The 24,798-nt window shown below is 33.0% G+C and overlaps 1 protein-coding gene and 1 pseudogene across 1 annotated transcript; both read right to left on the bottom strand.

Annotated features, from left to right (window-relative positions):
- Nucleotides 1–1,764: 1,764 nt before the first annotated feature.
- On the bottom strand, nt 1,765–3,364 carry LOC120194609 (probable F-box protein At4g22030). Its single transcript, XM_039196868.1, has one exon. The coding sequence runs from the start codon at nt 3,274–3,276 to the stop codon at nt 2,008–2,010; it is 1,269 nt and encodes a 422-aa protein (XP_039052799.1). The 5' UTR covers nt 3,277–3,364; the 3' UTR covers nt 1,765–2,007.
- Nucleotides 3,365–18,119: 14,755 nt separating this feature from the next.
- LOC120194628 lies at nt 18,120–19,649 on the bottom strand (annotated as a pseudogene).
- Nucleotides 19,650–24,798: the final 5,149 nt, after the last annotated feature.

The following is a 24,798-nucleotide window of genomic DNA, read 5'->3' as shown; positions in this document are numbered from 1 at the left end:
ACCAGACACACTCTAATTTATAGTCCCAATAAGCTTCTGAAAATAATCCACCACCTCATCAGCTATCTGATCAAAAGAAGTCAAGAGATGCCCCTGATCATTAAGAATAACACCAATATATTGCCTATTTTATCTTAGCTTCACCATGGAATGAAAATAAGTAGTATTTTTGTCTCCTTCATGCACTCAAAGAGCACGTGCCTTCTGCCTATATAAACTTTCCTCAACAGCCACTAACACTTGAAGCTCCCCTGACATAGACCTCTCTAAATCTAAAACCTGGGTATTATGAGTTCCAAATAGGACCTGGGGATGAATCTTCTCCAATTCCAACATTTTCTCACGAACCTGAGTAGGCAAATTACCATAACGAACCTGATTCAAACCTTTCAAAATAGGTTTAAGCCTTTTAAGCTTAAAAATAAAACCTTAAGAGGATTACCCCGAACAAGAGGAATGTTCCAGCTATTAGCCACCAAATCCAGGAAATTTGGGTCCTTCACCCAAATATTAAAAAACCGAAATGGCTTGGGAATAGAGTTCACAACATCCTCGAAAGAGATAACCCCCGGACAATGATCAGAAATAGTAGGGGCAATGAAAGAAACCAAAGCATGAGGAAATAGATCAATCCAAGAAAGAGAACAAGAATTCTATTAAGCTTTTTTGCAAGGTAAGAACCCTCTTGCTTATTTGACCAAGTGAAAACATGACCTAAATAAGCATGATTAACAACCCTAAGAACTCCCAAACAAGCATTAAATGCCTCCATATCCTTCCTTACAACACCACTAACAAGCTCAAAACTTTCTGAAACATGTGACACCACATTAAAATTACCTATTACCAGCCAAATCAAACCACCAATCAAACCCTTAAGATCAACCAGATGCTCCCACAACTACTGCCTATCACTCCCCAAATTGCAACCATAAACAGAAGAGACATAAAAACTATGAGCACCAAACCAAACAGAATAAGTCAAACACTGAAAAGAAACATAAATTACAAAAGAAAGAAAATGTGTTTTACATAAAAAACCAAATTCTACCATTCTCAGCCCAATCATAATTATGGAAACCAACCCAACCATCAAATATATTCTTCCAAACTTGCTGAACCTTATCAATCTTAACTCTAGATTTGACCAAACACACAAGAGCAATTTGAAGAAAAAGAATTATATTAACTACTTCTGCTTTTTTATTAGGGTGCTTTAACCCCCCTAACATTCCAAAAAAGAATCTTCATGGAGATATCGACGAGGATTGACAACCCCATACCCTTATTCCAACCTTGCTTAGCATTTTTAACAGGCTACCTGGGAGGTTGATACACCAAACCAAAATAATTTTAAAATAATTTTAAAAAATAATAAATATATACTTAGAGTATATTTTTAAAAAACTAATTTTAGATACTTATTAAAAATAATATATTCTAAGTTTTTATTTATTATATAATCCTTAATAAGTGTATTAAGTATATTTTAATATAAAAATATTTAAAAATAAATAAAATTAATATATTTTCAAAAAATATCGACATCCTTAAACATGAATTGATACACATTATTTATTTTCATCCACTCAAAAAAATTCTTCGTACAATTTTTAAATTTGGCACCCCAAATTAATTTTTTTAATCGACGTCCAATTATGACCCTTAAATTTCCTTGTGTTGTGGTACATTACCTCAATGAAAATTGTACTAACATTCATTTCTTTTACTTTGAAGACATTTCTTCATTTATTTTTTTGTTTATACAATTCCTTCTCTTTTTAAACAAAATTAAGTAGAATACAAATAACAAACAGATAATCAACTTTAAAGAAAGACGCACATTGATTTCTATGCATGGGTCATGAAGTATGTATATTTTCATAGTTCAACTGTATCATCTTCACAAAATTGTACAAAAATATTAGCAATGGTTAATGAAACGGATCAAAGAATCAAAGAATAATCCTTGTACATATGCGCATTTTGTGATCTTGAATCCCTAAACTAAAACAGCTTGCTTGCGAATTCATCAATGGGGCTTCCTTCTACACGAGAATAATTGGATTTTTTGGCTAAATCTCTCAGCTGTGATAAGCTTCTTCCCAATTGCAACGCCACCTTCATTTCAAACAACTCCCCGTTTTCTCTTTTATCCCAATCATTCTCACTGAGAGTTGATTCAATTGATTCTTGCACATGTTTGAAGAAGCCGGCGTTGTTCCTATACATCTCAAACAGCATTCCAACTTGGCCACCGTGCTCCAAAGTGTTAACTGCTGAAGCTAAAGCTCCTGCAGCAGCTGCCACGATTGCTGCCCAAGGACCATTGGACGAATCCATGAAGGCAGATCCTAGAGCGGCAATTCCAGTGAGTATTAGCCCTGAGGCAGCTAAAACTTTGTTCATCTTCAATGCTTTGTTGCCTAGTCTCTCGTAATCTTCACTGTCTTTTCTCTTACTCACCTCAACGACTTCTCTCATTTCCATTTCCAGCTCCTCGGTCCATCCATTGCTTTCTACCTTTCCCTTAAAGTATTTTTCTTTGTTGGTTTTCTGAGACTGCATCTTAGGCCACCAAACAGTAGGTTCTAAATTTTCAGGGAACTTTTCAAGCATCACACCTAGCAAGGGAAGAGGATAAGCTTTATCAAGTGTCAATACTTTCTCCATAGCATCTTTCACGTCTTGTTTGCTTGGAGAGTCAGTAGCAAGTAGGGTTTCTATTTGCCTCTGAAGCTGCTTAAACAATCTCGTCGCATTACGTTGCTCTTCCACGAGTTGTGAGGGTTGGATTTTGTTCATCAACACCAACATTCCCGTGGCTGCAGAGAACAAGAGAGTCGACGCCAACTTCAAACCCAAATCAGAACCTCCATGGCCGCCGGTCGCCGTAAAACCAGCCATGGTTGCGGCGGTGAGATTGATCATGTTGATGGAATTCAGGAGAAGGGTGTTCCAGTTGTCCCGTTGTTGCCCGACGTTGTTGTGCATCTCCACTCTGTCGGCAATGGACTCTAAGATAGCATAAAGTTGAAAGGTAGGCATTGAAACAGATGAGCCTCCTTGAACCAATGGTGAGCTAATGGCATTCTTTTCAAATGGAATTGTGTTGATGAACCCATCCCTAGTATTCAATTCCAAAGACAACCCTTTGATCTGTACTTTTGGAACTGAAAACCTAATCGATGGAATCTTTGGCACAGATAGAGCGGCATGGATTTGCTTTGAAGAAGAAGAAGAGAGTAGAAAAGTAGAAGCATGTAAAGAAGCCATGTGAAAGCTTTTATTTTTCAATATTTCTGTCTGCGAATTTGTATTGGAAATAAGTTTGAAAAGCTTTGTGGTTTGAGCAAAGAAATGAAAGATTCGTGGGCTGTGGAGGCTTTATTTATAGCAGCGAAGGATAGATTTGAGGAGATCGAGTCATGTTTACGAATGTTGACCGAGGGATTGAATTGACTAGGGCTCTTTGTCTGACCTGTTCGCTTTTGATTATTTAGTATTTGCGTTCGATCGGGTCTTAACACGGGAACTGGTAAAACAACTACTTATTGCTTTGGCGTCTTATAGATTCAAAGGAAATGAGTTTGGCAAAGGCAAGGCATGTTAACCACCGGTTCTTTTTTTCGTACCAAAAACTCAAAGCAGCTTACTGTTTAAGAGGTTAATGGTCAAATAATAATTCGACATTATTTTAAGAGATTAATTATTAAATTTCGGTCTAATATAAAAATAAATATTTAAATTATATATTTTTATTTAATTATTTAAATTATTTTTTGATCGATCTACATGTTTTATTTTTTAAATATAGCATTTTCAGATGCTTAAACATCTACGGTCAAGAAATTCTGACGTTAAATTAAACGTATCGTCTTTATAATTTTTTAAAAAATTTATTAAAAAAAACTTAAAAATGTTATTTTTAGAAAAGCCACAGTTTTTCTCTTTTGAAAATATAAAAAATTCAAAAAAATTTAAAACCCTAATATCAATTCTTTTATCATCACCAGCCACCACCAACATCGTCAACCAGTCAAAATTTCAATTGCGTGTGACCGGCAAACACCCAATGATTTTAATTCCCTATTTTAACCTTTAATTGTAACAAAAATGGACAATAACGGTAAAAATCAACGATCGTAAAATCTTACATTTACATGATCATTGGATGTTCGACTGGTTGCGAAAGTAAGGGTTTTGGTCATTCAGTTGTTTGACCAGTCACAATTATTAAAGGTTTGGATTATTGACGGCGTTGGTGACGAATGACAATGGCAAAGGGATTAAAATAATAGTTTTAAAAGATTTAAGTTTTTTTATGTAGTTTTATAAAATTTTAAATCTTTTCTTAAAAATTATAATTATAATTTTTTAATTTAAATAAACTTTTTAAAAAATTTATAGAGGTGGCACATGTTATCTAACAGTCCATGACGGTCCATATACCTAATAAAGTAGCTTTAAATATGTTAGATATCTAAATTGATTTAAAAATAATTTAAACACTAAATATATAAATAATAGAAGAATATTTATTTTTGTATTAATTTTTTTCTTTTCTCCCTCACTTGAACTGGGCATTAATACAAAATAATTGTACACGTGTTTTCATTTTTTATTTCTTCATTAAATTATGTAAATAAGTATAAATATAATTAGTGGTGAGCATTCGATCGGATCGAGTCGAGTCGAGTCAAAAAATTTTGAGTTATTCGAGTTGATGAGTCGTATTTTACAACTCAAATTTAACTTGAAATTTTTTTTGAACGAGTTATTCGAGTTTTTATACTAATTTTGTTATAATTATTTAGAGTATTATTAAGGAATTGATAGGAAGAAAGAATTTGGAAACAATAGAAGTCGAAAGACTAAATTGAGTAAAATGAAAAATTAAGGGACTAAATAAAAAAAGTGAGTACAATTTTAGTAAAAAAAAGTAAGAATTAAAGTTACATAGGTATTCTATTGTGGTATATGAGCATGTTGTTCAAATTTGGTAAAAAAAAATGGACTTGAAATAAAGGATGAATTGAAGAAAAAATAAAATTATGAAAAATTGAGAGATTAAATTGAAAAATAGAAAATTTGTTTTCAAAAGGATGAATTGATAGTACATATGTATTCTACTATAGTTTAGTAGCATGTGGTTCAAATTTGGTAAAAAAAAATGACTTAAAATAAAGGATGAATTGAAGAAATAAGGAAATTAAGAACAATTGAGGGACTAAATAGAAAAATAGAAAATTTGTTATTAAAAAGAGGAATTGAAAGTACATATGTATTGTATGATGATTTAGGAGCACGTGGTTCAAATTTGGTAAATATTGGACTTCAAATAAAGAAGAAATTGAAGAAATAAGGAAATTATGAAAAATTAAAGGACTAAATTGAAAAATGAAATTTTTATCAAAAAAATGAAATTACATATGTATTCTATTATGGTGGTTTAGGAGCATGTGGTTCAAATTTAGTAAAATTTGGAGTTAAATGAAGGAGGGATTGAAGGAAGAATGAAATTATGGACCAAATTTAAAAATTGTCAAAATACTTATTCAAATTTTTTATTTTTCGAGTAACTCAAAATTTCAACTCGACTCAACTCAAAAAACAAATTGATAATTCCAGTTGACTCGAATAACTTGAAATTGAAAAAAAAATCAAATTTTTGAGTCGAGTCGAGTTTTGCTCGCCCTTAAATATAAATGTTATGTTTTATTTATTAAAAAATATAAATTTAAGTAAAAATGTATTTAATTCATTTATATTTATGAGAAAATATATTTTTTTTAAAATTATTTAAAAAAAGTACTTTTAAAATTATATTTATTCTATTTATAATATAATTATTCATATATCTAAAAAATTAAAACTATGTTAATTTATGGTTTATTTGTTTTTATTCAAATAAACTTTCAATTGTTTGCGAATACTTTTAATTATATGAAAAAACCTATTTATAAAAATTTAGTATAATTACAAGTGATAATATATATTTTAAAGATTCTTAATTAAAGTCTTGAAATAGATAGGTATGGTTTTTCTCCCATTAGGCCAGGTAAAAAATTTAATTGGCCCAATAGGTCACTTTAGAATTTATTTGGCAATCTACAATAAATGCTACAATTTCAAGAGACTAGTCATGTTCGTCCCATGGATTTTTTTAAAATTCAGTAAATAATTTAAAAGTAAAAAAAATTTGAGACTCGTCACGACGAAGTGACAAGTTATCCCTGAATTTAAAACACTAGCAGTTTATAGCCATTGGGCAACGGGCAGCAGCAACAATCATATTTCAACTGGCAAATTGAAACTCATCAGTTTTTTTTTTAAAATTTGTCGTTTATAGGCGTTGGGATTGGGGTAATAAATAAGGGTTTGAGATTTAGGACTTTTATTATGTGTTTTAAGAAAAAATATTGAGAAAATTTTGTATTTTTGAAGAATTCTTGAAAATATCTACTCGAGATAAAATGTTACGTCTTAATGATATTCATATTTCTTCACTCAAACTCAGTCCAGAAGAAGAATGGGGTATTCAGCAACGGGGAATGACATTTAGAGATCTGCATCATCATATTATTATATATCTGCAACAATTCGTGTTGTATCTAGCCACATTTCTATGTGGTTTTACAATGAACCTGACATTGATTTCGGCGCAGATTGAACGTTGAATGTAAGAAAAGCATATTTTCTAATTTTCGAGTGATGAAGTGATGATTACGCTGGAAGATGTCGCTTACCAACTCGACGTTCCGGTTAATGGTACGACACTAGTGAGGCACAATAATTTCAACCGATTCACAATTGTTAAGGCAATTTTGAGAAATATGTAACCATCAGATGTCTTAGACAAGTATCAGATACATATAACTTGGTTGGAGTCTGAATTCAATGTGATTAACGACTCTACCGAGGAGGAGGTCATATTTGCAGCCTGAGCGTATCTTCTCTAATTAATTGAAAGGATTGTTATAGGATAAATCTGGTAATCTGGCTTACGTTCAGTATTTTCCAATATTGAATAATTTTACTGAGTGTCGTAACACTAGCTAGGACTCAACCATTTTGGTATTTTTATAGTTGGGGCTCAACCATTTTGGCATTTTTATACCAGAAACTTTGCAAGGCTACAATCGTCGAAAGGGATGAAAAAGTCGATGTTACAGGTTGTCTAGTCTTGCTACATTCTTGGGCATGATACTAGTTCCCGTTTCCGACGCCAATTATAACAACCCCGTTGAGTTTCCTCTGATTGGAAGATAATTTTTTAATTTAATTTTTATTAAATTTTTAAATTTTTTATACTTTTAAATTTTTTTTATTATATTATTTAGATATCGGCATAAAATTATTGAGACCTAGTTGTCGGGTGCAAATAAATATGGTATACAAATGAGGATCAATATCGCTGGTCGACATGCGATAAATATTATTTTAGTAAATTCTTAAATTTATTTTTATCTTTTTTAATTTATTTTGGTTTATACTAACTTTTATAATTAATGTTTATACTTTTCTTGGATTTCGTACTGTGACGATAAGATCTACCGGTTAATGTCACTGGGATTTTTTGAAGACTTGAAATTGTGTTGTGTCGTTACACCTCTGCTTCACTTTGCGATTGTTGAGATACACGCCATAGATAGAGTGTTGCGACAGTTTGCGTCCCATCAATCAATTCCTATACAAATATCTGATATGACATGCTCTATAACATTGATACGCGTGGAAAGCATAAAGAGAATTGACCGAAAAAACATGTTGTATACATTCAACAATGGAATGTGAAGCATTTATATGTCCCTATGTGTTTTAAAATTAAAGTTGCTAACCTTGATTTCAACATTTTTCTCTACCTTTAAAATTATGAAGCAAACAAGAAATCATATTTAACAACACTGGAAAAGAGGGAACAATAGTAAAAAACGAAGGCCAAATTCGCAAAGGTTACACTTTTTTTAGTATGAATTATGAAATTCTAAAACGTTCATGTCATGTTATTTTTGAAAAATAATTGTAATAGATTAACCGTAAGTTAATTTGTAACTGAAACGTTAGTAACAATTAACCTTTAACGATTAATCATTTCTTAACGACTGTATTACGATTAAAAAAATCTTGTAAATGTTATAATGATTAATTAATCGTTTAAACTAAACGATAGAATTAACTATCCATAAACAGCCGAATGATATACCCATATTTGAAAGTAAGGTGAACGAAAATGATAATATTTAGGTGTTGGAGTAGATGAGTGCAGGAAAACATATTTCCAAAATAAAGAAAATAACAAAATTATAATAAATCATAAATTTGTAAATGAATCCTTGAAAACTCTAGAAATTCAACAAAATTATTTAAAATAATATCAAGTCTTTAAAACAAATATTAAATAATGATAATGCGAACCACTATGTATATTATTTATTACATGGGTATCAATGCGTTCTGATAATTTATTTCATATGCGCAGTATGCGTCAATATTTTGTCTTTGTTAACTAATTGAAAACGTCTCATTTATTGATATTTTAACTGGAAGGTTCATGGCAATATGCGATATGATTGGAAGATTCATATCAGGTGGATTAAAAGAATGCTTATTGTCGTAATCGTCTTTTGGTTGAGCTTCAAAATTGGGTTTCGACCTGAAAAATGTAGATTAGAGTTGTCACCGACCATTTTAAAACGAATTTAGGTGGGTCGGACACCATCTTATCTAATCTGCGTTTTTACCAGAAATGTGTCGGGTTCGGGAGTCGGTTACGGACAAGGAAGGATTAACACCCTTGAACCGCTCTTTCGGTACCAATTAATTTGCCGGTTGTCTTAGTTGTGAAAATTCGAAATTTAAATTAAAATTTAACAGACCCAATTCAAATTACTTACAATTGATTGATTTAAATACTCTTAAAAGATAAAAATGATAGATTCGTAGCGGAGTATAAAATCGAATTAAGATAGCAAGTGTGCAAACGTGAGAATAATAAATAAAACAAGAAAAAATGAAAAATAACAAAACACGTAAAAAATAATAAAATAAAATTAAAAACAAACAAAATGAATAAAATATTAAAAAAAACACAGATAAAGGGAAAAAATTAATAGAGTAAAGAAAAGGATAAATAAATTAAAAAAGAATAAAAATAGTGTGTACTATAAAGTAGTATTTACTAAAACAAATAAAAATAATAAATATATAATACTAAGTAAAACAAGTAAAAAATAAAGATATACATTATATTAAGAAAAAAATAGAAAAAAATAAAATAAAGTAAAAATAATATATATATATATATATATAAATAAATAAAAACAAAAATAGAATATTAAGAAAAATATATATATAAAAACGTATAAAATATAATATTAAGAAAAAATCTATAACATAGAAAATGGAGAAAAATTAATACATATATATATATAATGATATAAGATATATATAATAAAAATAATATAATATAAATAAAAAAAAAGAGGAATATAGTAAATAAATAAAAAAATATAATTAAAAATATATATATAGGAGACGAAATTAATATAAAAATATATATAGTAAATATATATATGTGTTACAAATTGGGAGGATTACATGTATTTATAATGAAAAAAACTAACTATTTTTAGAATCTTAATGCAACTAGATTCCTAGCTCGGTTGTTGCACGTTTGTTGGTGTAGTTGTTGCTTTAAAAGATATGGTGGTGTAAGAGTCCTCTTAGGAGATGAACTCTTGCTAGTTCTATCTTTTAAGAAAATGGGTGTCTACAGCTGCCCCTCTTTATCCTTTTTCGTGGAACGAAAAATAGGACAAAGATAAAAAGACACAAAATTTCATTCAGTGGAGTTAAAGAATAACTCTCTGTCGAATTTAGTTGCGGATGACTCCTCCGTCGCGAAGTCGAGTCCATCTTGAAATGATTTGAATCAGAATGTGGCTTCTTGTTGTAGTACACTTTGGTCTTCTCCTTGGTTTAAAGACATTGGCTAAAAACTCGACTGGAAAGTAATCCCTTAACTCCATAATGTGGTTGATATGCTATCGAGCTGAATGAAACCGAACTCGAAAAGTCTTCGTTGACAGATAGTTTTTCTCGACTTAAGCTATGCTGACGGAAAAAAGGCTTCTTGCTACTAAGGCATGGCTAACCCATATCTTCTTCTCGGCTTGAAAACCTCGATTGCAGTCGGACAATAGTGTGATTGAGGTGTCATCGAGCTGAATGGAATCGAACTCGACAATTTTCGTTGACAGATAGCCCTTCTTGCCTTGAGCTGTGCTGTAAATTTGATTTACCTCTGAGTTGAATGTAATTGAACTCGAAGGTCTTTGGTGATAGATAACCCTTCTTTGAGTTGGATATCATTCGTTATGAAGTTGAAATCCAACCTAGAGATAGATGTTGTTTGTGTGCACGATTCCCCTTCGTCGTGAAGTTGAAACCGCGGGTGGCCCCTTCGTCGTGAAGTTGAGCCTGGTAAATGGATATCCTTCATCGTGAAGTTGAAATCCAAGTGGATAATATTGTTCTGAGTCCAATATCCTCCGTCGTGAAGTTGAAATTGGCTTTGGAACTGGGAAATTGTTTGTTGGCATCCAGCCGCCCCTTCGCTGTGAAGTTGAGCTTATGTTGTCTCGAGTTCAATATCATTCGCTGTGAAGTTGAAATTGACTCTGAATGAAACTGAAAAGTTATTTGTTGACAATCAGTCGCCCCTTCGTTTGTGAAGTTGAGCTTGTGTTGTCTTGAGTCCAATATCCCTCGCTGTGAAGTTGAAATTGGCTCTGAAATTGGGAAGCCCCTTCGTCGTGAAGTTGAGCCTCAAATGGCACGATATCCTCCGTCGTGGAGTTGAAATCGCGGATGGCTCATTCGTCGTGAAGTTGAGCCTTGACTTGAATATCCTTCGTCGTGAAGTTGAAATCCAAGTATTGTATGTTGCGGGTGGACACAATTCCCTTCGCCATGAAGTTGAAACTGTGGATGACCCCTTTATTGTGAAGTTTGGCTTCGAGTTAGATATTCTCCGTCGTGAAGTTGAAATCTACTCTCTAGCAAATTGTGTCGCTTTGAGTTCAATATCCTTCACCGCGAAGTTGAAATTGACTCTAGCTAAAACCTGAAAAAGTTATGCATATATGTGATGCTATGAATGCAATGCTCTTAGGTGTACCTAAAATGCATATGCAACATATGTTATCTTGGGGCTATGGAGAGAAATCTCGATCTCCGGTTGCCTTCTGGAATCTTGATTCTTGAATCTTCAAGTTCTGATCCCTAATCTTGAATTCTTCAAATGTTCAAATCTGATGTGAACATTCTATTTTTGATTTGAGAAATGCTTCTCGACCATCTCAAGTATGTGTCTGAGCTAAGTGTAACGGTTCAGATGATGCTTCAAGAGAAGTTGTCTCGAAAGAGATAGAATTCGTTTCAAGGGAAACGATCTCAAAGATATCTGTTGTTTCATGAAAACGGTCTCAAGGGAAACAAAATTTTGTTTTAAGGGAAATAAATTTGAAGATTTTGTGTTTCAAGAGAAATTGTCTCAAGGGAGACAAAATTTGTTTTAGGGGAAATAAATTCAAAGATTTTGTTTCAAGGGAAACTGTCTCAAGAGAGACGAAATTTGTTTCAAGAGAAACTGTCTCAAGAGAGACAAAACTTAGTTCCAAAAGAAACTGTCTTAAGGGAGATGAAATTTGTTTCAAATAAAACATATTCAAATAATTTGTTTCAAGGGAAACCGTCTCAAGAGAGACAAAATTTGTTTCAAGGGAAACTGTCTCAAGAGAGACGAAATTTATTTCAAGGGAAATGTTTTCAATGTTTATGTTTAAAGAGAAACTGTCTCAAGGGAGACAAAATTTTGTTTCAAGGGAAACTATCTCAAGCGAGATAAAATCTTCTTTTTAAAAACAGTCTTGAGTGAAATGAAATGCCTTCTTTCGAGTGAAACAATCTCAAGTGAGACAAAGTTTGTTTTAAGAAAAGCAATCTCAAGTGAGATAATCATCTGCATTAAATGAGACTGTCTCAAGCGAGACAAAATTTATATTGGAAATGTTGAATCTGAAGATGAATGTCGACCTTTCAATCTGTCGAGTTGGTTGAAGTGTGGCTTCTTGCTGCTGAGTTAAGCAACCACCATCGATTTTTACAAACTCTTTTGAATCAAGTATCTTTCGCCTTGAAGTTGAAACTTGACTCTAAAGCTGCAAAACTTATGTATGTGAAAAAATGATAAATATGATGCTCTAAAATGTATGCATAATGAATGAGTTCTTATTTTATTCCTTGGACAAAATCTCATTTTTTGCCTGTTGGTTCCTACATGTGGAGGAAAAGCCTTCGGAAGATCTGATCATTCGTATCAGGATTTTGAATCCCTGGAGATGCCCCAATATTCAATGTTGAATCTCCAAAAATGCCCTAACATTAAAAGTGCCCCTATTGTTCCTCATTTCTTGCTTCAACATTAATTCTAAGCATGAGATTACTGTCTGAGAGCCACATGTCATTTACCAAGATCAACTCTAGAGAGATTGTCTTGTTTGAAAAAATGTTTCTCTTTTATTTTTAAAGTTCTGAAAATATCAATTAAAAGAGTTTTGAAAAACGTTTAATCAGAAGTTTTGAAAATGTTGCCCCTTTCACGGTTTTACAATTGAGACAAATCATAAAACTAGAGTTCATTGGATATCAAAGAATTAATTACAATGTTAATCCTTCAATAAATTATAGTTATTTGACACGTGCCAAGATCAAAGCTATTTTTGGGAAATGGTTAAGTAAGGAAAGGATAAAAAGTCTCAGGTTATTGTGTTTGGTCAAAGGTTTGACATTTTTTGTTTATTTGATGCTCAAAGGTTTGATGGGGTACCTTGTATGCTCCTATACTGGAAGTGTTCTCCGACTCCCAACTTTCATGGTCATGTTCGGATTGTGTGATGCCTTATCAAAGAATTTGTATGATTGCCTCAGTTGCCCAATTTTCGTATTCGAGCCGCCTTTTCAGGTTTTCAACTCGAATCTTTCTTTGGTTTCAAGACGTCATTCGCAATTTACGTCTTGAACCCCCCCTTTGTTATTTTTCTCTATCATACATTAATTACACTGTTTTTTGCAAATAACGATTAGTCCTTATGGGCGGGATGAAATCTGAAGATAGTCTCTTCTGTTTAGAAATCCATGTATGATTAGAAGGGACTTTTAAGGCACGTAACGCAGGTCATGGTTCATGGTTATGAAAGAAAGGGATAAAAGTCTCAAACAAGTGTTTAAGGGTGATTGAACTAAGGATCAATTCATTCTGATGTCTTCAATCAGATCTTGCTTAATTTGAATCTGCTCGTATGTGTGTCTCTCTTGATGCTCTATGATCTTCGAGTGGGGTGATTCAGTAATTCAGCAATGATTGTGCTTGATCAATCTCATTTGATGCTCTATGATCTTCGAGTGAAGTGGTTCAGTGATTTGATCAATCTCATAGTTTGAATCTCGATGCGTCGTTTGAATCGAGAGAATCTTTGCATATGCATATTGTCTTCTTTTTTCTTCAATTTTCCTTTGTTTTTTCTCTTTTTATTTTCTCTTTGCTTTTTTTCTCTTTTTTTCTCTTTTTGTTCTGATTGAATCTTCGCACTTGGCATTTGGTTCACCTTTCGGTATATCATCTGAATCAATGTCTTCACTCATGCGAGCAGATTTTCTCCACCTTGCCCCCCAGTGTGGAGGGTGATCATTGGTTAGGGTTGAATCAGAAATAAAATACTATAGGCTCAAAAGGGGACACAAGGGATATATATTTTCTCTGTTGTGAAGGGGTAAAGAAAGAAAATCGTTCATCATTTCATACATAGAAGCTTTCACAGAAGAGGTATCCCCAAGGGGATAGATTTTCAGGATTAATTTTATTCACATGAAAATAGTGTAATTAATGCATGATAGAATTATTTCGAGTGAATTCTTCTTTCTGCTTCTTGCCCCCAACATGTCTCAATGTTCAGGCTCCCTGCGAGATGCCCCAAGTTGTGTCTTAGAAGAATGCTCATGTTCAAATGAACAACTCAATGCCTTGGGTTTTGATGGCATAAAAATATCAATTTTGAGTCTAAAAAGACAATGTTGTGACTTTATCGACTCAAAGAAATGTATGGTATGAAAAAGTTTCAAAGGGGTGGTAACGTCAAAACTTGGTCTTTTTTGTAATGATCATGAGTTATTTTGGGTAAAGAATCAAGGTATTTTATTTTGGCGTTTGAGACATGATAAGAAAGGTCTAATCTTGCCATATGTCAAAAATCTATAATTCTTGAAGAATTAAAAGAATCCATAATTCATTTAATATTCGAAAAACTAAAGATTAAGATTTGTTCAATTGCTCCACCTCAGAAAGTAGCATAAATTCAATCGTTTAAAAGATTAAGCAAACATGAAAGATCAAAGACGTGTTCAAACAAAACAATCCTCTAAGTGCAAATGATATATGCAATGCCCCTTCTTCGGCTGTACGTGCCCCTGAACCCATCAGGTTTTGGATCTAGCGCTTCAGCGCCTTATAGTTCTCAAAGAAATATTTGGAGCATCCTATGTGGCAACTGCAAACAGCTTCAACATCATAGCCCTTAGGATATGTGGACTATTTTCTCATATCATCTTGGCAGGCTTAGTCGTACAACCAGCTGATCGAGCTCATTCGTTATGATTTAAGTTTTTTCTTTTGATGTTACAATCTTGCTTCCATGTGGTGTCATGTGGTTAAAACCACTTCATCGAATTCTTTATGAAGAAATTTCATGTTTATGAAAATGCTTAAAAATGAAATGTAGATGCAAAATGCAAAATGCATGAAATGTTCGAGGCATTGATAAAAAACATGTATGTTATTGTAAATACCCTTTATTGGGACAAAAGTGTTTTATCTTTTAAGAGACAATAAACATATTTAAAGGTACATCTAGACTAAATCCTCTAGACCCGGAACAGGTTGACTAGTCATTTGCCTTCGTCTTTCACCGGTTGAATAATATATTGAACCACTCAGGCCTCTCTGGATGAACCGTGAAAATGTTGAGTTGTTTTTTGTACTGGTTCTCAAAAAGTATCGAATGACTGCATCTCTGGCTTTCATCCTTTGCTGAATCGGAAATTCCATTGAAATCCTCCATTAAAGGGATTATCCGAAGTTCATTTGCTTATTTCTTGAATTTTTCGACAGTGACTTGCCATCTTGTTCTTGTTGTCTTTGATTCCTACCCGGACATGATCTCTATCCCGTATGCTAATTCCACACAAATCCTAACCGCATATTTGTCTAGTTCGCATGCTTTGAACAAAAAGTAAAGCATGAAACAAAGCAGCCTAGGGTTTGGAATGAGGTTTTGGGGTGGGCTCTAATTCTCCATAGCCTCCCGGTTTAGGTTCTAAAAAACGGGACCTGAGTTCTCCTTGCCGGTGCCCCCTTGGGCTTACCAGACCCTTAGTCCTAAGCCCATTACAAGCTTATGTGGACTAAGTTAAACTCGAGAGGAAACATTCCCTTATGCCCGCACGGTGAATAAATTCACACGAAGACATAAGGTATATGAATCCCGAAGGCTACTTGCTAGGCCCGCACGGTGAATAAATTCACACGAAGGCGTCGTTTTCACCCGCACTTAAAAGGGTTTGGAGCTCGGGTATAGAGCTAGAGATGTAAACTTTTTCAAAAATCTGAAATCATTGAAAAAACGTCAGTACAACTATTTACTTGGAAAAAAAAATAATCAAAGATAAATAATTGGAATCGAATAAATAAATTAAAATTTAAACTTGTAATTTTTGCTAAAAAAAGACAACCGAAAATTAATTTCGGCCTGACTCACTTACTTGTCCCCAGCGGAGTCGCCAAGCCGTCGTAACCGTCTTTCGGTTGGGCCCCGGAATTGGGCTTCGACTTGAAAAATGTGGATTGGAGTCGCCACCGACCATTTTAAAACGAATTTAAGTGGGTCGGACACCATCTTAGCTGATTTGGTTTTTTACCAGAAATGTGTCGGGTTCGGGAGTCTGTTACGGTCAAGGAAGGATTAACACCCTTGAACCGCCCTTTCGATACCAATTAATTTGCCGGTTGTCTTAGTTGCGAAAATTCAAAATTTAAATTAAAATTTAACAGACCCGATTCAAATTACTTACAATTGATTGATTTGAATACCCTTAAAAGATAAAAACGTTAGATTCATAGCGGAGTATAAAACCAAATTAGGATAGCAAGTGTGCAAACGTGAGAATAATAAATAAAACAAGAAAAAATAAAAAATAACAAAACACGTAAAAAATAATAATAAAATAAACAAAATAAATAAAATGTTTAAAAAAACACAGATAAAGGGAAAAAATTAATACAGTAAAAAAAGGTAAAAGAAATTAAAAATGAATAAAAATAATGTGTACTATAAAGTAGTATTTACTAAAACAAATAAAAATAATAAATATATAATACTAAGTAAAACAAGTAAAAAATAAAGATATACATGATATTAAGAAAAAAATAGAAAAAATAAAGTAAAAATATAATATATATATATAAATAAAACAAAAATAGAATATTAAGAAAAAATATATATAAAAACGTATAAAATATAATATTAAGAAAAATATATATACATAGTAAATTGAGAAAAATTAATACATCTATATATATATATATATATATATATATATAATGATATAAGATATATATAATAAAAATAATATAATATAAATAAAAAAAGAGGAATATAGTAAATAAATAAAAAAATATAATTAAATATATATATATAGGAGACGAAATTAATTTAAAAGTAAAATTAAAGGGTAAATTTTAAGGTAAATTAAAGATTAAGATTGACTTAGGGGGAATATTAAATACTTTTAAAAAAATGAACATGCCTCGGGAGTAGATCTAGGTTTGAAACTTCGAGATCCCACCTCTTTTTGGTAATCGGTGCAACCTACGCGTTAGGTTATTCAAACCAAATCTCAAGAAAAATAATATGCACATGCGAGAAATTAACGATTCAATGTAAAAAAAATGCTACATTTTCTTTTCTTTTCGAATCGTTTACAATAGCTTTGCCTTTGTATTTTTTCGTGCTTTCCTCTGTATCTTGTATGTAAATCCGTGTGTTACAAATGGGGAGGATTACATGTATTTATAGTGAAAAAAACTAACTATTTTTATAATCCTATTAACAATAGACTCCTAATGTAACTAGACTCCTTGCTCGATTGTTGCACGTTTATTGGTGTGGTTGTTGCTTTAAAAGATATGGTAGTAAAAGAGTTATCTTAAGAGATGAACTCTTGCTAGTTCTATCTTTTAAGAAAATAGGTGCCTACACTTATCATTAGAGTAATTTAAATTGATACAGAAGACGAAAATCATACATTCACATGCTGCAAATTAACTTAATTTATACCTACTCTCAACGCTCTCGCTGTTAGCGGTTAAGCTATTTTGCCCACTAATCTTTGTGAGATAGAAATCAACCACTATTTCATATTCCACGCTCATCCTACTCATGTATGCATAGGGATGGATATGGATTGATTTGAATCGAGTTTCTGATCAATTTAATTCGATTCAAAAATATATATCATCACTCGAAATTTGGCATGATATGGGTTTAGGGTTATTTTACTCGGTCCGAATTTAATTTAATTTGGGTTTTGAATGACTTCATCCGATTTGAACTCGATTCTATATTTTGAGATAAAATCCGAGCCCAATCCTATCCGAAATAAAAATATTTATGAAAAATACTAATTTTATTCGTTAAAAATAAGTGTCTAATTGAAAAAAAATAAACAGAGATATTATTGTAACTATAACTAAATATATAATATAAAATTATATTATTTTTCTGATCGAATATTTTTATCCTAAATTTGAACTTGACCCGAACCCATTTTCAAAGAAAAATTAAATCAACAGAGTCACATCGAATTGAAAACCGTCGAGTTCGAGTCTCGGCCCATCTCTACTCATGTATCATCCATTACTAGTAGATTCATCGACATGTAAAAAGATAATGTCCTGGCTGTTAAGTAACATTTCTACTTCCAAATAGTCATTGCTTCATTGATTTCTATGCATGGGCCATGAAATATGTATATTTTCATAATTCAACGTTATCATCTTTACAAAATTGTACAAAAATATTAGCAGTTGTTAATTAAATGAATGAAAGAATCAAAGAATAATCCTTGTACATATGTACATGTGATCATGAATCTCTAAACTAAAACAGCTTGCTTGCGAATTCATCAATGGGGCTTCCTTCTATACGAGAATACCTGGATTTTTTGGCTAAATCTCTCAGCTGCGACAAGCTTCTTCCCAATTGCAACGCCACCTTCATTTCAAACAACACCCCGTTTTCTCTCTTATCCCAATCATTCTCACTGAGAGTTGATTCAATTGATTCTTGCACATGTTTGAAGAAGCCGGCGTTGTTCCTATACATCTCAAACACCATTCCAACTTGGCCACCGTGCTCCAAAGTGTTAACTGCTGAAGCTAAAGCTCCTGCAGCAGCTGCCACTATTGCTGCCCAAGGACCATTGGACGAATCCATAAAGGCAGATCCTAGAGCTGCAATTCCAGTGAGTATTGGCCCTGAGACAGCTAAAACTTTGTTCATCTTCAATCTTTGTTGCCTAGTCTTTCGTAATCTTCACTGTCTTTTCTCTTAATCACCTCAACGACTTCTCTCATTTCCATTTCCAGCTCCTCGGTCCATCCATTGCTTTCTACCTTTCCCTTAAAGTATTTTTCTTTGTTGGTTTTCTGAGACTGCATCTTAGGCCACCAAACAGTAGGTTCTAAACTTTCAGGGAATTTTTCAAGCATCGCACCTAGCAAGGGAAGAGGATAAGCTTTATCGAGTGCCAATAATTTCTCCATAGCATCTTTCGCGTCTTCTTCGGTTGGAGAGCCAGTAGCAAGTAGGGTTTCTATTTGTCTCTGAAGCTGCTTAAACAATCTCATCGCATTACGTTGCTCTTCCAGGAGTTGTGAGGGTTGGATTTTGTTCATCAACGCCAGCATTCCCGTGGCTGCAGAGAACAAGAGAGTCGACGCCAACTTCAAACCCAAATCAGAACCCCCATGGCCGCCGGTTGCCGTAAAACCAGCCATGGTTGCGGCGGTGAGAGTGATCATGTTGATGGAATTCAGGAGAAGGGTGTTCCAGTTGTCCCGTTGTTGCCCGACGTTGGTGTGCATCTCCACTCTGTCGGCAATGGACTCTAAGATAGCATACAGTTGAAAGGTAGGCATTGAAACGGATGAGCTTCCTTGAACCAATGGTGAACTAACGAGATTCTTTTCAAATGGAATTGTGTCGATGAACCCATCCCTAGTATTCAATTCCATAGACAACCCTTCGGTCTTTACTTTTGGAACTGAAAACCTAATCGAAGGAAGCTTTGGCACAGATAGAGCGGCATGAATTTTCTTTGAAGATGAAGAAGAAGAAGAGAATAGAAAAGTAGAAGCATGTAAAGAAGCCATGTGACAGTTTTTATTCTTCAAGATCTCTTCAGGCTGCGAATTTGTATGGGAAATAAGTTTTTGAAGATTTGTAGTTTGAGCAAAGAAATGGAAGGTTTGTTTGCAGTTGTTACGGAGGAAAGGAGGGGGCGCTATATTTGTAGATAGATTTGAAGAGATCAAGTCATGTTAGGAAAATGCTGACCGAGGGATTGAATTGACTAGGGCCCTTTCGCTGACCTGTTCGCTTTAGAATATTTGGTATTTGCGTCGGGTCTTAACACGGGAACCGGTAAAACAACTACTCGTTGCTTGGCGTCTTACGGATTCAAAGGAAATGAGTTAGGAAAAGGCAAGGCATGTTAATTACCAGTCTCCCCCCCCCCCCAAAGCAGCTTAAAATAAACCGTTTATAGACATCTTCTGCCAAGGCTTTCATATTGTTGCTTTTGGTCTATAAACTCCATCTTTTGAGATCATTAATTATATATATGTGCGTGCAAATGGCTGAATTTATAACTTGAAAATCGAATTCAAGTTCCACAGACGACTTCCCATAATATGCCAGTTTTTACATTGAAGACACCTCACATTGTCATTTGTGTTCAAACTTTTTTTTTAGTTTTGAATACAGATTAACAGTTATAATTCTTTTTTAAGGTGAAAATTCTAATTTAATTATAAATATTTAAATTACTTTGTGAAAATGATTTTTTAGTTCAATTTAACTTTCGGTCACTTAAATTTTCTTTTAGAAATATATTGACAAAACATTGAATTTTTAATGGTTTTTTTAGAACGACTATGTCACCTTAATAGATATTTAAAATATGAAAAATAATATAATATATACTTTTTTTACATGAAATATATATGAATTTGTAGATAGCTTGTCATGTTTACCGTGTTACAAATTTAACATTTTCATTAGTATTTTCATTAGAAAAAATAATGATTCAACATTCTTTTTAAGGGGTTAATGATCAAATTCAATCATTTAAAAAAATATGGTAAAATTTAGTTTTAAAAAATGAGGATCAAAATAACAAAACTTTAAATATTATGAGCTAAAACCATCTCGATACCTAATCATATTATATCGTTAATTATACTAACATTTTTTGTTTACTGTTTAATTTAAAAAGAATCATTTGGAAGTGCATTTTCCTCAAAAACAAAAGGCTTAATACAATTTTAGGTACTTAAACTATACTTCAAATTTACTTTTGGTGCCTAAAGATTTTTTTGCTAAAAACATGTGTCTAACATTTCCAATGTTACACTTTTAGGTGCATGGATTTTAATGGCCATTAAATTCAAACATTTCCAAGTAGCAAAGTCAAAGGAGGAAAGCAAAGCGAACCACAATTCTTTAGGAATTTAAAAATTGTAATTGAATTCAAACATTTGAGATTTTATTAATTTATTAGGAATTTAGTTTGTATAGAATTTTTATATAGGATTTTTAATATTTATTAATTAGGATTTTTAGTTTGTTAGAATTAAGAGTTTGAATATTTATTTTTCTTTGTTTTAGTTCATTTCAATAAAATTATTTTTCTTCTCCATCTACTCTCTTTCTACACGCCAAGCATGATTTCTACCATGCTTGGCCAAACTTTTTGTTAGCTTATAGCTGAGCGACAACTCAATCAAGTCTCATGAGAATCAAAAAGGTACGTAACATCTTCAGATTTCTTTCTTGATTTTTCTGCAAATAAGGAGAGGCAATTGATTTTTCTTCAACTTCTTAATATCTTCAATCCAATGAGTGTATAGAGCACATTGGTTTGTTCGACATTGTGATCTACAGTTGGGGAGAAAAATCGGTTTGTAGCAAATTCAATTTGATAAGAATAATCTTTGCGGTGGTTTGCTAAGGGAAATCAAGATCGGGTTCTATTCTCATCGAGACACTATAATCTGAGAAAAAAGAATTATTTATTTAACAATTACGCCGCTTGTCAATTATAATTTTGAAAAAACTCTCAAAATTACATTACTACGTCGGTCTGTGGCCATCACCATTGATACCATCATAATGGTCTCACCATCGCAATAAAAACCAGTCCCCACCGTGAAACTACACCGATCGTCGTGAAAAGCGCTATGAATGGTTGTCGGTTTCTAAGTTTTCCTTCGTTGTTTTTCGATGATTCTGATGGTTACAGTTGGGCGTACGTTATAAGGCCGCCACCATTGAGTTCCCTGCCCTACTCCGAACAAAACTCAGTCGGTGGTGATCCTTCATCGTCGAAAAGGTGGGGGTGGGAGAAAAAGGGATAACATGGGGGAGTGTTTGATTTGTAATACCCTGAACCTCGGGTTGACCCAAAACTTCAATTCGAGCCCAAAAAGACCCATTAGATTAGTTGGATAAAATTAAGTAATAATTGGGCTTAGTTTGGTCTAAGTGTTTGCCTTTTAGGATAAGTTTAATAAGAAGTAAAAAAAGGAATATGACCTAAAGTGTGATTTCCCTTTTTCAAATCAAGAGCTAAACCCCTTATTTTTATCTAATATCAACGAGAACCACCCCATCTTAACTCACCAAACACTCTTCCTCATCCCTCCTGTTTCTCTCTTCATTTTCCTTCCCTCCAATTGAAGATTTAAGGAATTCAAATCCTAGTTAAGTTTACCTCAGGTAAGAAAGATTCTTCCCTAATTCAAGAGCTTCATTTCAAGCCCCATATGTCAAGTTTTGAGTTTTGAACCAAAAATGGGTTTTAGTGAGGTTTATGAAATAGAGGATTCTAGCTTGTGTTGGGGTAGGATGAACTTTAAGAAATGTTTCTAGACTTCTAATAGCCTCGTAAATAAGTTAGTAACATATTTTCCTTATGCATTAGTGAAAGAAGTTGGAGAAGGGTCCAAAGTAAGGGAAGGAAAAGTTGTCACTTGAGTGATTTTGGGGAGTTTTCATAAGCTAAATCACCAAGGTAATACCCTTATAACCTTCCTATACCATTTGTAAGCTTTACCATGCATTTATGTAGCTTGCATTAGCTTCTCAAGGATTAAGAGCATGTCCATGGTAAGTCTCACATTTATGTGTCTTTATGATATATGATGACTCTTTATGACCCTGATAAATTCAAATAAGACTATAATAATGTTTGGGGGCCACCTAGGGGTCTTTAGGATGGTTTTGAAAGGTTAAAGATGCCCAAACAAGGTATTTTCGGGTGCATTCAGTATCGATATTGTTCTTATATTGGACAAAAATATAAGTTTTTAAGTGGAAGTATCGATACTCATGTATGGAGTATCGATACTCTAGGTTCGACATCGATAATTGGATGAGGGGTTTCAATACCGATTTTCCATAATGAAATTTTGGTACTGATACTTATGGGAGTATCGATACCAAGGGCTGAGTATCGATACTTTCTATAAGGGTATCGATATAACCCTTTTTTTCTCAAAGTTATTTTAAGCTATTGATATCGATACTTTTATGGAGGTATCGATACTCATGAATCAATATCGATATTGATAAGTCAGTATCAATACTACCTCAGTTCCAAGAATAAGAAATTTAGGAAATTTTAGAAATATTGTTGAGGGGCCCAAACTACTCTTTAATCATTCAATAAGACATGAAGTAAGGACATTATTAACAAAGTTAATTTCACTTAGAAACCTATACTCTAGTGAATCATAAGACTTGCCTTGTATGATGTTCGGGAAACAATTCGGACACCCGAACCCCTATATAAAATCAAGGAACGTTGTATGTTAAGTTATGGCCAACCCTGTGATTATGCATTAGGCACTTCTTTGCTAACTGGGCGTAGATTCTCCAAGGCTCGACGGAGCAAGTTAGCTGGTGACGCAATACGATGTAGAATTTCGAATTTCCACCCTAGGTAGGATAGAGGGGTGTGAGCTCCGAGATGTAGCCCCTCAATTGCACCATGATGCCTACCTATGTATGTATGTTTTAGCTTAGCATATTTGTATGCTAGCAAATATGTTTTAAGTATATACATTAGAGAATGCATGTAGTGTAGTTTGGTTATTAGTGTGACACTGAACTTGTGAGCTCAGCATTCATAATTTGTTTCCATGTGCAGGTCAAGAGTAGGAGCTTTTGGAGAAGCCTTTACCTGAATCGTTTAGCATTGGTCGTCATCTTTTGAGTACGTCTCGGTTTATGTAATAGTGGGCATGTATTGTAAATGAACCTGTGTATGCCAGGTCAAAATAAAATGTTTGATTATTTTGTAAATTATAAATTCAAGCTATTTTTTGGGGCTCGATTTGTAAACAAGTATTATAATCCATGTGATTATGTATGTCAACCTATGGATTTATGCAAATGAAAATGTTATTTTTAAAAGAAAGATTTTGGTCAATCACTCCGTTGGTCTGAGTGACGTCATAGTCCATTGATCTTCGAGTCGTACTGGATTAGGACGTTACATGATTTTTTTAAATAATATTTTTATTATTAAAAATAAAAAAATATGGTATGTATCTAAAAGTGTAACGGAGAAAATGTTAGACACCTATTTTTAACGAAAAATTCTTTAGGCATCAAAAGTCAATTTGATCCATAGTTTCAAACACCTAAAAGTGTATCTTTTTTAAATGATTTTTTTGAAAATTTATATATATGACACGTGTCATATTTATCGGCTGTTATGGTCCAAACACCTAAAAGCGTAACGTTAAAAACGTTAGACACCTTTTTTAGAAAAAAAATCTTTAGACACCAAAAATCAATTTCAGGTATAATTTAGGCACCTAAACATGTATTAAACCAAAATAAAATTCTTAATATATTTATTCATTTGAATGAGATTAATTGATCCCCGGTTTAGTTCTTTGGATATGTTTGGATAATATTTTGACTTTTTTCTATATGTTTGAAAATATCTCTTATAATTTTTTTTTTCTTTCAATAGTCAAACGGCAACGGCAACGGCTTCCAAAATCTATGCGAATCCTGGGAATTTGGGTCAATTCAAAATAAACTTTGTAAAATTAAGTTTTTCTTTTCCCACTCACTTGCGGACCTGCGGTGGGGCTTTAAGGGCCCGTTTAGGATTATTTTTTACACCCTAAAATCACTTATTTAAGTAAAATCAATCTCAAATAAATACATTTTTTAGTAAAATTAAAGTTTGAAACGAGATTTTAAACTCAAACCCAAAAGCTGTGATTTTGAAGTTTTTGAGGTTGAAAAGTTCTTTTGGGTTGGAAATACCAAATCTAACCTTTATTTGAGCTTAATTTTATTATAGTTTAAGTTTATATATTTC

This window comes from Hibiscus syriacus, unplaced genomic scaffold, assembly GCF_006381635.1.
Source record: "Hibiscus syriacus cultivar Baekdansim isolate YM2019G1 unplaced genomic scaffold, ASM638163v2 tig00117000_pilon, whole genome shotgun sequence".
Taxonomy (NCBI): domain Eukaryota; kingdom Viridiplantae; phylum Streptophyta; class Magnoliopsida; order Malvales; family Malvaceae; genus Hibiscus; species Hibiscus syriacus.
This window is presented reverse-complemented; position numbering and strand designations above follow the sequence as displayed.

Excerpts from the sequence above, each read along its gene's own strand:
- LOC120194609 (XM_039196868.1), bottom strand. The coding sequence starts at position 3,276 with ATGGCTTCTTTACATGCTTCTACTTTTCTACTCTCTTCTTCTTCTTCA.